Below are 14,464 nucleotides of genomic sequence, written 5' to 3'. Positions count from 1 at the left end.
GACTATTGGTATGACCACCATCTCTCACACCGTTTGAAAGGTAACGATATTAAAACTTTAAATCCAGCCTGAAAGAACATTTGTAAGAAAAACTCAACGCAATAGAGATGTATTCTAGTATTGTATAAGATACATATTGTATATGCAAGATAGGTTTTAACTCATCTTCTTTACATGAACTGTAGTCAATATTTTAACATCAACAGGTTGTCAAATGTTTTAAGATATTGCAGACAATATTTTATAACATACAATTGTCGTAAGGGTGTGAGGCGCAGCTTTTATCTGTCTTAAAGATTCCTTGTTCCTGAGATTCGGTTTTAGTGAAGAAAACAATCGGAATGGTACAAAATCGTGTCTGATCAATTCTTCCACATGCATACGAAAGATATAATCTTTAATTAATTGTGCATTCTCGTGAACCATTCACTTAAAGGAGATACATGTAAAGCACCATTTATTCGTGAAGAAGCTGGTGTAAATATTTTCTTGCATTTTGCCGATGTAGGGCGACACGAGAGAAATAGTCATAAATGTAGATACAGATGTGTTATTAATTGCTCTTGCAGTTTGTCATAAAATTTCAGTTGCTCATTTGTAGAAAGCCCTGGGGTTGACACAGAATGAGATACTATGTAATTGACCCTTTTTCAAACGATTTAGGGTAAATAAGGTCAGAGAGGCTTCTGGTGTTTTATGCTTTTAACAAACCAGCATTATATGAAAGGGGTAAAATTTGCATGGAAAACATGGTCTAGTTTCAGTGAATATGTTATTTTAGTTCTATTTTAATATCAATTATCTAATCACTTAAAAAATGAAATGCTCATAATCGGGCCTTTTCTTTTTATGTACGACAACTCATCTCCAGAAGATGCGCCGAAGATATGTCTTTTTATGCAAGAACAGGTAGATTGATCGAGTGGCTCCTTTAATTGTCTGTCGCTCTTTAATAATGTTTTCAGTGCTGTTTCAAAAGTGCAATCGCTTACACAGTGAAATGAAAAAACAAGTGTTTCTAATTATCTCACCAAATTTGTAAAGTGATTAAAGGTGAGCTATTGTGACTTGCCACTTTTCATCCTCATGTGTTTCAAAGTTCTCTGACAACAAGTGTGGTATTAAAGACAAATTTTATGTTGATATAATCCTTTATAAATTCCTTTATAAATTCCTTCCAAACAATATGAGAAACAGTATTAAATAATGTGGTTTCAATGACAGACAACCAGTTCAGAAAACAAGAAGGCAATACCGGCCCAGGTTGTTTACTTGAGTTCAACAAGTTCCGTCCCAACTTAAAACCTGCTATTTCTAAGTAATTTCCTTGTGTAAATATTGATAGCAATATAAAGAACATAAGATAACACAACATGCAATGTCTGTTAACTAAAATACAATATGCTGACACAACCGAATCAACATGATAAATGCATTCTACCAAATAAAAGTGAAGAATGCGCACATCTGGATAAGTGTAGCCAACTCTTTAAGAGAGACGGATCGTGTAGTCATTCATTAAAGTTTTAATATAGATTGCTGGGTTTAAATCTATATCGCTTGGAACACTTCAAAATCTTTCAATTTTTTTACAAAGTTTGAGTTATGGATTAATCCAGGAAAAGGTTAAGCAGCTATAAAACGACAGTTGAGAATTGATTTACTTTTCCCTGACGCTATGTTTACATAATGTCGTGCACAACCAGATGCGATGCATTAATAACGTTGATGTCATAGTTGATGTCATAGTTCTATTTGATCGACAGAGTCGCAGTATTCGTCTGCATCCTCCAATGTTTGTTCCTCCAACAGAGATTGCATTTCTCTGTTGCCAAACGAAACGCGCCTCTGAGAAGCCGGACTTCCGTTCGGAATGATAAGATGACCCGGATCAGACTTGCTTGAAGGCTGCAACGCCTTGTACGTATTTCCGCTGGTGCTCAAACTCGAGTTACTTCCAGTGACGAGACTTCGGAGGTCTTCGTTGTCGTCGTCAGCGTCGTGTCTTTCGTCGATAATCTCAAGATTTATAGATGGTATTGTGGGTATTCTGCTGATAGTAGCGACGCTAGCGTTACTAGTGACCTTATTTTGCTTGGATGAGTCGTGTTTTGCATTGGCGTGATTTGCGAGACCTTGTTCGAATGCACGGTTGAACATCGTTTTGTCCGCCGGCCCCATGATTATTCCAGGCAACATACCGTACAGTGCAAGTGACGCCATTGAGGTAACGGTCGACTGCTTCCTGCACAGAGCTGTAAACATAAAACAGTGTTCCTCGCGAAACTTTTGTATTATTTCAATAAGCAAGTCGCTCATTATTTACCAATTTTGTAAGTAAGGTATAGTTTTGAAATAAAATCCATTAAAATTTACATCATCATGTCGGCTGTTAATGTTAGAACAATAACTCGTTAACTCGGTTTATCATATCTTGTTTGTGGATATAGTTTATGTATATTTAAACTTGATGTGATGCTACCATATTACCTCTAGACAAATCCTAATGGTTGGTTATGTTGGTTATTGACGAAAACAAATATTGTCACGAAGCAAATTACAATATTAATTAAAAAAACCAATTTCAGATAGCGCACCAGTTTGTTGGCGGATCTTCCACTTTGGTATTCCCTCGCTTACACAAAAAGATTCAATTTTCTGCAGGTGAAACTGAAATTAACCATATCACATACAATATTTTAGCTCGCATATATCAACATACACTGGCATTCATGACTTCTATACCGTTTTGAATAATATATTAGTTTCCGAACTAAACGCGATAGAGATGGATTGAATCGAACACTCCATATGTTTGGCAGGCGTTCATGTTTACTGATGTCAGATGGTTCGGGTAATTCATATCATTAAACATTCCCCATTTTAGAAAGACCGGTAATTTTACAAGCGCCCAATATTTTGGCTTATTCCATTGTCATGAAAGCTCCCGGTTATAGAAGTAACTGTACTACGTCACATAGTTTGATATATTCCATGGTCATAAAACGCTGCCTTTGTCGAGACTTACGTTCCATCGTTTGGTTTATTGCATTGTTATTGCACTCTCTTAATTAAAGTGTGAAGCCTAACTTAAGTCCGATCGTTCGGTTAAATCAACTTTCAGTACACGCTCAAAATTTCAGATGGGCGCTGAATAATTTGGTGTAGTCCATCTTTAAGACAAGTGCTTAAGATATCTTACGTCAATTTTTTTGGCAGTTTCTTCGAGCATCTCCAGCTGCGCAGTGATCATCTTCTTCTCCTTGTACAGCATCTTAAGCCGGAAGTGCTCATGGTCTAGCACGGCTACTATCAGGCCTGCAACAGGGAAACATTCCGGCTACTATCAGGCCTGCAACAGGGAAACATGCTTATGTTGGGAGTCTGACGGCTACTATCAGGCCCGCAACAGGGAAACATGCTTATGTTGGGAGTCTGTGGTCTATCACGGCTACTATCAGGCCTGCAACAGGGAACATGCTTATTTTGGGAATCTGTGGTCTATCACGGCTACTATCAGGCCTGCAACAGGGAAACATGCTTATGTTGGGAGTCTGACGGCTACTATCAGACCCGCAACAGGGAAACATGCTTATGTTGGGAGTCTGTGGTCTATCACGACTACTATCAGGCCTGCAACAGGGAACATGCTTATGTTGGGAGTCTGTGGTCTATCACGGCTACAATCAGGCCTGCAACAGGGAAACATGCTTATGTTGGGAGTCTGCCCAAACAATTGAATCTCAATAAAATGCGTTTGCAATGACAAATATTGGCATAGAGATCTGGGTAACGTTTTACTAAGCTACTTACGCAGTTCGTATACTTACGCACATACTTTAAATTCAGTATATTTCCTTTAAATTCTTGCTACATTGACATATGGTATGTTTTAATGAAATTCATAATATAATGTTACATTGCAAGTAAAAATTAATTTGCATCAATCTTCAATAAACAAAATTCAATTATTTTCAAATATGTGCGTAAGTCTAAGACTTGCGTAAGTTTCTTAGTAAAACGGTAACCTAGCTTTTCAATGTATTCCGGGCTCGTCGGGTCAAGGTAAAAGTTACTGTTACTTAAAATGGGAAACGAATTCCTCCCGATGACTCGCAATTGAATGGAGGCGCTGAAATTGTGTTCGTAGAGAGCTAGCGTGGAGACCTAACTTTTGATTATACAATGAACAAACGTAAATACATTGGTAAAATGTTGAAAATCTGGTTTGGTTGCAAACCATTTTCTTTTTTCTTTTAATATTTTTTAAAAATCAATCATTTCCTGTTTACAGTGGACTCAAATATTATGAAAATTAATGTGTTGTTGCTCTTCTCACATTCTAACCTTAGAAAATTATCGGTCCTAACCTTATATACTTCCACAGTATATGGCATATGTAAAGGACAAGTACTTACTGCTGAATATTCATTATGACCGTAAGGATGCTGGCGAGACGACTATCAGTTAGGATACGTACTGTTTACGACACGGATGACTCTCCATGGCAACAAAAGGGAGAGGACAAGCGTTGCGTCCTGCACTTTCATGTGAGTGAGACCCTTTATGAGCGCCAAGTCCACCACGAACGACACAATCACCACCACCACGTCAAACACCTGTACACAGAAGAACTGTTCATATACCCTATATATATGTGCTAGCATTTGAGAAATCCAACTTATCTGGGCGTCGAAACAAACATTATTGGCACATTCAAACTCGATTCCTCATTGAATACGATATAACTCGTTATGACTAAAATCAAATGTCAATGTCAAATGGATCGGCGTTTGAAACTATGGTTTAGAAGAATTTGTTTCCCCGAAATAAGGCGGGATAGTGATAAGGCTAATAGAAGGAGTTTAAAACAATATCATTTCGACGTCCAGTTTGCTAATCGTCACCAGCATCGCCTTATCGTTGAGATACACATAACATAAATAACACGATTGAAATTTGTCCTTCATTCAGTTGATATGTTAGTTCAAAAGTTTCACAAGATAAATGCCAATATTAACGGAATTTGGTGTGATAGTTTATTATCTCCTTAAAGTGATATTATGGGCATTTTTACTGTTGAATTGAGCTGAAAACAATTAACAGGTCAAAAGAGTTAGTCAAAATATGGATACTTACCAATTATCTGCAACGCTTCTTGCTACCAGTTGTTTATAAAAATATATTTTATATTCGATATCTTACGTGACGCACCCAGTCCTGTAAGCCGACATTATCCGTAAATCAAAATTGTGTCTTTATGTCGTATGAACGAATCTGCACTAAAACTAAATTTAGGTTCACATCGTACATGCATGATCAGTCGTAAAACGAAAGTACGGTTGATATTCAAATGCATAATTTGTCTTTTTCCGGGATATTGTTTTAGTATTTTGATTCTGCATTAACAAATATAAATGTATATAAAGTGAAAACACCAAAAATAAACAACGGTTGCGTTAGACACCTATAAACTGTTAGATGCCCATAATATCCCTTTAATATTTATCTACTCATCATAAAATCATTTAAATATATTCCTGTAAGTGTCAGTGTCCGGTTAAAGTGATATTATGGGCATTTTTTACTGTTGAATTGAGCTGAAAACAATTAACAGGTCAAAAGAGTTAGTCAAAATGGGGATACTTACCAATTATCTGCAACGCATCTTGCTACCAGTTGTTTATACAAATATATTATATATTTGATATCTTACGTGACTCACCCAGTCCTGTAAGCCGAAATGATCCGTAAATCAAAATTGTGTCTTTGTGTCGTATGAACGAATCTGCACTAAAACTAAATTTAGGTTCACATCGTACATGCATGATCAGACGTAAAAAGAAAGTACGGTTGATATTCAAATGCATTATTTGTCTTTTTCCGGGATATTGTTTTAGAATGTTGATTCTGCATTAACAAATATAAGTGTATATGAAGTGAAAACACCAAAAATAAATAACACTTGCGATAGACACCTATAAACTGTTAGATGCCCATAATATCACTTTAATGAATGTGAGCTATACAAATGTTATTTTTCTTTTTATTAAAGGTATGTTTTACCGAATAGGTGACTACTCACCGGCTTATTGCACGGTTATACCTGCGTACCTTTAAACACATAAAACTCATAAAAATTGTATAGCATCCAGTTGTGTGTGAATCTTTTAAATACATACTTCTTAAAGTCTCAGCCAATCAACGGAATGTAAGCTGGTCTGGAAACCTTTTAATGACATCTACACATGCAAGTCGACGTCTCGACATTAGCAAAAGGCAGAATTGCATCCACAGACGGACTCGACAAAAAGCGATTGACCAGCAAAACGGTCCCATTAGCAAACAAACTTCAAACAGTGTCCATACGCAAGCATTTGAGAAGCTTTGCAAGTAAATAAATAAATATTCTGAAGTCCTCATTATAGGCTTCACTGAACTACCATTTAAATCACTTCCCTTGGCACAGAAGGAAATTCAAGAAGGTTAAAAACCCATTTGGGTTGAAACGTCTAAACACTGAACAACCATTTAAATCACATTCCTTGACACAGAAGGAAATTTAAGAATGGTAAAAAAACATTTGGTTGAAACGTCTAAACGTTCCGTTCGTTTTTACACTTTTGATCAACAGATGCAAATGTGTACATGCGCTTGAGAGGAGACAGTTTGTGCACACTGTGTGTTTCCAAGTTAACCTATTTATGCCTAGTGGACTCCACCACCCTTCTAAATTCGATCAATTTATTTCCAAAATTAGGGATGTCTAGTATATTTATTTCTATATTTAGAATATTTCTTACAGAAATTCCTTGAAGCAAACAGCGCGGACCCTGATGAGACGCCGAATCATGCGGCGTCTCATCTGGGTCTACGTTGTTTGCAAAGGCCTTTTCTCTAGACGCTAGGCATAATTGAGTTAATTTGCAATTAATGTCATCGATCCAAATTTAAAATTAAATAAGAACATGCAAAACAACCTTTCGGTTACTTTTTTCTTCTAGATTTTTCTTCTAGACTATTGGCAAGAATGATATCGCTCCAGTAAACAATTTATAAAGTGTTGTTTAAGAAAGACTACAACCCTGACGGACATATCTAAACTTATTTGCCAATAGGATTAGGAGAAACACACACAAAGTAATTGACTATGACTTAACTATAAACGCTTTTAGAAAAAATATGTGCCTAGCTCTGTGAAAAGGGGGTTTAATTCATGTGCGTAAAGTGTCGCCCCAGATTTGCCTGTGCAGTCCGCACAGGCTTATCGGGGACGACACTTACACTTTAAAGATATTTTCCGTTTAAAGAAAGTCTCTTCTCAGCAAAAATCCAGTGTAGGCGGAAAGTGTCGTCCATGTGCGGACTACACAGGCTAATCTGGGATGACACTTTAGGCATATGAATCAAATCCATTTTTTCACAGAGCATGGCCCATATGTATTAAGGTAAATAATAGGCGGTTGTATAATAGCCCTATTAAGGTGAAAAATGTCCTCTAGCCATTATCGTTTTACCGGACCTATTATAGATACATGCTATGGCAACGCCATTTAATAACTTTGTAATTATGCCTGCTTTTTAAAAGGAAAATATAGATCTATGGACTTACCTCGAGTTTATGTGACAAAAACTCTTTACCCATGCAAATAATCTTGATGATGCTCTGAAATTATATAAATAATCCATCTCTCACGTTGACAGTTAATTATGTGTGCATGTTTGCATGCGAATAATGATTTATGAATTTGCTCTTGTTATGTTACTGTGACGTGATTAACTGAATATCGTAGCGCAAGACCATTTGTGTAGATTATGATCTTATAACGACCAATGGTATCTTGTTTTGCGTACGCCCTTCATGACTAGCGTAATATGTTCAGTCAAACATATATAGCGAAAAGAGAGAATGTATAAGGAAATTGTTTTGCCTACAAATCAATTAACGATCACGCTATATTTAAATATGATCAATGTACGACCAATAAATTGACACATGATATACGATCAAGGTATCCAGCCTTATTTACTATACACGACCATTCTGTCATGGATACGACATTAATACACTAGTAAGTGTTTGAATGTTTAAACCAGTTTGCGACTAGTGTTATACGCAATGTATGACCAAGCTATCTAGTTGTATACCAAACAATACGACCACATTATCTATCGTTATACCCAATAAACGACAACGTTATCTAGTTGTATACTCAAGATACGACCACGTTATCTATTTTTATACCAAACAAACTGCCTCGTTATTTAGTGTTATACCTAATATACGACCACGTTATCTTGTGTTTTATCCCATTTTCACCGCGACATTGACGGTATAACACGTTGTGGAATATACTTGCTTGTATTCAACACTGTGGAATATACCTGTCGCGTGCACGGACTACTTTTTAAATGACGTCATGCGATATGCGCTAAAATTTGGTCGATATTGTTTGGTTCATTGATCGAATTATAAGGTCACCCATTAGAAGAAAATGTGCATAGTTTGCAGAAATATATATATATAACATATTCACCAAAAGAAATGTTGAAATAAAATATAAAATTACACGATTTTTGTTTTGTTATTTTTTTATTTATATTTACTTTACCTCTGAATGATTTTTCAGAAGAAACACAGTCGACAAAACTTAAGCTTCAAAATTATACGACCTTCAACCTTTAAATCTAGTCATATGACATAATTTTTCGCCATCCGTATAATGAATCAGCTGATTGATGGCGTCATAAAATGACAAACTCATTGCGTCATTTTCCCCATTTTTTTGACGATTTATTATAAACGCGACTTACTTCACATGTTTTCTACATGTCGAGGGGTGAAAGGAAGACTGTTGTAACTCATATTATATAAAGAAGGAGATACTGCAGTTTTCCGTTCAGCCCTCGATGTACTGTATGTCGACATATCTGAATTGTCAATTGATCACATTTTCCTTATTTCTTGTAATGTGCATTGTTTATAACCAAAGCATATACTTTTGACATTTAACTTAAATATTCAGAATGTACAACAAGCCATACACATATCGCACAGTTCATGAATAATCTGCTATGTTTGCTTTCCTATTTAATTCACGTTAGGCATAGAGCTGTGTAAAGTATAAGATGGTAAAAATAGCACCACACTGGAATTTGGAACGTCCCATTTTGTACACGGGTATTTTCTACTCATTTATCTGTTGTGTACTGGAATGTTTTCCATTCTTTGTGTATTTATATATTAAATTATTTTCTCGTACAATAAGGGCATTTACCATAGATATATAAAACATTGTGCAAGTTTAAACATAATTATGTTTGTATGCAGAAATCTGCAAATGCAACCGAGTTTACCAACGGCTATTATTAGATAAACTGCTCCGGTTCATTTGAACAGCAGTAATGTAGAGTACATGACGTAGCGTGTGACGAAGAAGAAAGTTTATCGCGTTCATAAACTCATTTGAATAAAGTGATAGAATGGCATAAGGGTCTTTATTTAACTATGCTAAAATAATTATTAAAGACCCTAGATGCAATATCGTCAATTATTGAGTTAAATGGATTATTAGATGGATTTTAAAGGATTATTAAAGGTATGATACTAGTTCTTACGTGTTTTGATTTTTGTTTGTACTTTTGTCGTTCCCTGTTCTTGGGGAAATGATTTTAACATGGGCGCCATTGATGCATCGGATCACACACGGCATACCCATAACATTATATAAAAACTCGTTATGCGCGTCCTTAAATTCGTCGTCCGAAGTCGGAAAACGTATTGCCCTGTATTTTGTCAAATAAAGTGTCAGTCGCTGCAATTGTCTGTTTACTCGTCAAAATTGTCAAGGTCTTCCATAGCTAAAGAAACTTCAGCGTACAGTTTATTTAGTATTGACAGACCTGTACAAAGTCGAGCCAGTCAAAAATCATAAAAAGCGACATTTAAAGTTATGGAAGCCAGAACTAGGTCGTCGATGGTGTACATGTATGTTGACATCGACAGCATTTTGTCAGGAGCAATCGCCGCCATATTGGATTTTGATCATTTTCTTTCGAAAATAAAATGAATTATAGTAAAGTAAAATCTTCTTTTCGCGGTCGTAATGTGTTAAAATTCGCATACTGCGTAAAATTGAATGTAGGCATATGGTGATATTTTTACTTGTTTTACAGTTTGTGTGTGAATTTTTTAAAGACTATTTTGCGTACCAGAACAAATACATGTTTATCACTACGCATGGTTACATTTGTCAGATTTTAAGCGCTTTTATGACTGAATTAAAATTATTGTTAAGGTTATTAGATCTATTTATGTTAAATGTCACGTTGAAAAAATCAAATGGGATAAATAGAATACTAGGATTAGCGTTGAATACAGAGAAGTTTATGTTGCTCGGCTCGAACACCGAAAGCGCTCGCCAAGGCTCGCGCTTCCGGCGTTCTAAGCCTCGCAACATAAACTTCTCTGTATTCAACGCTAACCTAGTATTCTCTATGTACCCAATCTATGACCACGTTATCTAGTTGTATACCCAATAAACGATCACGTTATCTAGTCGCATACCCAATATACGACCACGTTATCTATTTTGATACCAAATATACGGCCACGTTATCTACTGTTATACCTAATATACGACCATGTTATCTAGTTGTATACCCAATATATGACCACGTTATCTATTTTAATACCAAATAAACGACCACGTTATCTACTGTTATACCTAATATACGACCACGTTATCTTGTGTTATACCCAATATATAACCACGTTATCTAGTTGTATACCCAATATACGACCACGTTATCTATTTTAATACCAAATATACGACCACGTTATCTACTGTTATACCTAATATACGACCACGTTATCCTGCATTATATACAAACGGAACTCCAAGATATGTATGCATGTAAGCCACATATACCCTCAATTTCGCAAAGTGCCTCCATTCAAGCTGTAAGTATTGAGAAGCAACCGTTTTTCTATTCAAGCTGCATTGATCTTGACCAAAAATGACATACTAGATCTGCATGTAATCGTAATTAAAATGCAGTACCTCCAAATAAAGTAAGCGAAAACTGGTTCCTGGTTTAGTGAAAGTGACCTGAACCTTGTCCCGGTAAGCCTAGTATATAATTCGAAGCTATACGTACAAGCAAGATTACTATGTTTAAAGCTTCACCAAAAAAAGGTAAATGCAATTATTTACCAGAAACAACTTGTTTAACGACGATAAGTCGCTCGCCCTCCGTACCCCAATATAATACTCAACTTAATAGAACTAGCTGATTATAGACAAAAAAAACTTAACTGCACCACATACACTCATACTTAAGTAAGTTTTACTTACTTAACGGTTTCATACATTAATATCGATGCAATGGCACACTACGATCGTTCAATGACTGACCTCGATAAACAGGATCCCGAGGATGATGACGCTGGACTTGTGGAGCGCGTGTGCTACATCCTCCCACATCTTACTGTGGGACGCGGTGGGGGAGTATGGGGGATCGGGGCGGGTTCGCGGGGTCTCGTACACAGTTTCCGGTATGGCTTGAATGAAGTTGCGTTCGGTCCAGGTCGTTGGCATATTTGCACTTCTCTATGAAATAAAATGGCATTACATTTATGACTTAAATACAGTGTACACATAATCGTGTACGTATTACCTTTCGACTAATAGTAGTATTTACCTGTAATCTTGTTTATTCAGCCGATAAAGAATTAAATTGAATTGCTACCCAGTTTAACACAATTTCTACACGAGATTATACAATTACACATGACTTATTTACAAGTAAACATTCACACACTTATTGGCATTTGTAAAGGATGTGTATCAAGTTTTGCTAGATTTTACCAAATATTTGTACCACTTAAAATCGTAATTCAAGATTATTTGAAATAACATGTCATAGAATGCTTTTTATAGCGATTATGAACAAAAAATTTATCAGCTTTAATTAATAGATTCACAAAAATGGGTTGGATAATTCTATTGAATGGCTGAAACTGAAGACCAAACACGGATGTAGTGTATTTATGGAAGAGGAAACCAAATATAACTAATTTACTTTTATCGCCCTGTGTAACTTTATCGTATTTAAAGGTTAGCATGTGTGTTTTTCAGTTTAAAAAAAAAGAATTTAAAAAAAATAAAAAAAAATAAGATAAAACGTGTGGATGTGGGAAATATTTATACACTACCAAAAAATTGCTTATGGTTCCGAGACATGGTGAATTGCAGAAACACAACGCATAGCCTGTTAATTAAATAAAGCATTTCTATAAAATAACATCAAAACATTGTATATACATACTATTGTCTGTGATATGCAATGACAAAAATTATCAGTGACATACTAGGCGGACAAAAACCGTCATTATAAATGTGTTTAAATTGCTTAAGTGATGAACTCGTAACATATGGAACCATACACAGTATAAATAATTAACTTACAGTAAAACGCGTTCTATTAACACCAACGTCTGCATCAGACTGAAACGTGCCGTTCAGTAACGTTAAATTAGATACGTAAGTCACGTCAACGCGAGGTGGCCAAGTGCATTCAGCGGTATACAGGCGTGCGTAGATATCGTCCAAATGGTCGGTGGAGTAGCCTCCTAGTTCATCAGGATACCGCTTGACCATCGTGCCGACGAACTTCAGTGACCTCTCTTCGGTCTTGTCGCGAAGTCCTGCGAATAATGTGTCTGTCTGATAAATTTATGTTGAAAGAATGATACATAGGGTACTGATTTATAATCAGATAGGCTAGGGTAAAGTTTGTAATTTAGAAAACATTACCAAAATGAACATGTATGTGATAAATGGCAGAATTTGGACCTTTGAAACAAAAGTCCTATTAATTTATCTTAATGCACCGTGTGTTTTATCTATATTAATTAATATCTGATGGATCTTCTTCGAATAGATTACAATACACACGCATTTCTAAAAACAATAAGACGACGTATGAATACATCTTCCGACCTTGTACTTAGTACACAATCTATAAAGTTTGAAGCGGATGAAAATATTTATTAACCTTTTATGTAGTGGATGTCGAGGATCAATTCGCCGAGGACGAGGCAACAATCCACTAAATTCAGCACCACTATCATCATCAGCACGAGCTTGCTGTGCATAATTCTCTCGCCTTTGTGACGTAGTCTGTGGGGGAAATACATACGGGAGCGGTTTTATATTTTGCAATACAATTAAATCTACAATATGGGTGAGAATACGTCCTTTGTACGAGTGGCTAGGAAAGTAAATGTATCTACAAAATGTACCTGTTATAACATCTGAATAATGCGCACTTTCTACTTCATTTCGACACAAAAATGTCCCGTAGTATACCATCGCCAGGCTACAGAAGTCATCAGAGAGGGAATGGATGTACCTCGCAATCTTTTTCTCCCGCGGTGGAACACAGCTTTCCCGGCGTATCGCTTTCTCAAGATCATGCTCGGTGCGACTAAACTGGGACTCTGAGTAGGCATGACTTAGCCCAAGCTGCCTCGACAGGACGCTCTGTAAGTGAAGGTTAAAGGACATCACGTGACATCAGAGAATCCTGGAGTCTTTAACAGTTGTGATGAATAAAATAACTGTAGCTTATGAAAGTGGTCGTGTCTCGACCAGCACATGTTAATTTAATAATGTAAAAAAAACGATTTTTTGATTAAAATATTGTTCATTTACCTGAAAACTAAAATTGAAGGGCTGATTAGACCTTTATGTATTCTATTACGGGATAAAGATGGGCGTGTTTGTGTGTTGTAGTGTGCGTAGGTTGGAACCAGTTGCTTGGTTAGCTCCAGACTTGACAGACGTGGGCTCAAGCCTTTAAGTTCATACCTCCATAAATGTTTTGCAGAACATACATTCTGTACCCACGTCTTTAACGCCATGTCAATCTGATATTAACTCCGCAACAGCTATTGTATACCATAGCATTCTAATCGTATCGGTATTCCTCAATAAGAAGAACATTTTTTTCAAATTTACTAACTTAAAATAAATAAAATTTAAATAGCACCGAAAGACAACTTCTTTTCAGTTTCAGTAAAGTGGAGTTTATGTGATTGATATCACCTATATGTCGTAAACTATCAAATAAAAACACAAATGAATGTATAAAAACACTGGAAATGTGAAATATACTACATATTGATAAACAAACTGTATAATACGAATGAAATATTGTAAGAATAAATATGTGTTACACTACAAAACATACATTTCATGCGGCGGATAAGAAGCAAACAAATAAAGAAAGCAAAACAACACTTGTATCTTCGTGTTCAATTTAATTTTTCAGAGACGGATATTTAAACCTATTTATGCCTACTGGACTCTCCCATCCTTTTAAATTGGATCAATTTATTTTCAAAATAAGTGATGTCTAGTATATTTTTTTTTTAATATTTAGAATATTTATTACAGAA

General features: G+C 35.9%; 1 protein-coding gene across 1 annotated transcript; it reads right to left on the bottom strand.

Annotated features, from left to right (window-relative positions):
* Positions 1-1,119: 1,119 nt before the first annotated feature.
* Positions 1,120-13,927, bottom strand: LOC127858740 (uncharacterized). Its single transcript, XM_052396026.1, has 10 exons — positions 13,901-13,927; positions 13,417-13,547; positions 13,060-13,184; positions 12,471-12,709; positions 11,418-11,612; positions 7,613-7,666; positions 4,481-4,619; positions 3,203-3,318; positions 2,598-2,670; positions 1,120-2,255 (listed from the first exon to the last, which is right to left on the bottom strand). Exons 1-10 carry the CDS (start codon positions 13,925-13,927, stop codon positions 1,744-1,746), a joined length of 1,611 nt encoding a protein of 536 aa, XP_052251986.1. The 3' UTR covers positions 1,120-1,743.
* Positions 13,928-14,464: the final 537 nt, after the last annotated feature.

The sequence above is a fragment of the Dreissena polymorpha genome, chromosome 1 (genome assembly GCF_020536995.1).
Source record: "Dreissena polymorpha isolate Duluth1 chromosome 1, UMN_Dpol_1.0, whole genome shotgun sequence".
NCBI lineage: Eukaryota > Metazoa > Mollusca > Bivalvia > Myida > Dreissenidae > Dreissena > Dreissena polymorpha.
Note: the sequence above shows the minus strand (reverse complement) of the source record. Positions and strands in the feature narration are given on the sequence as shown.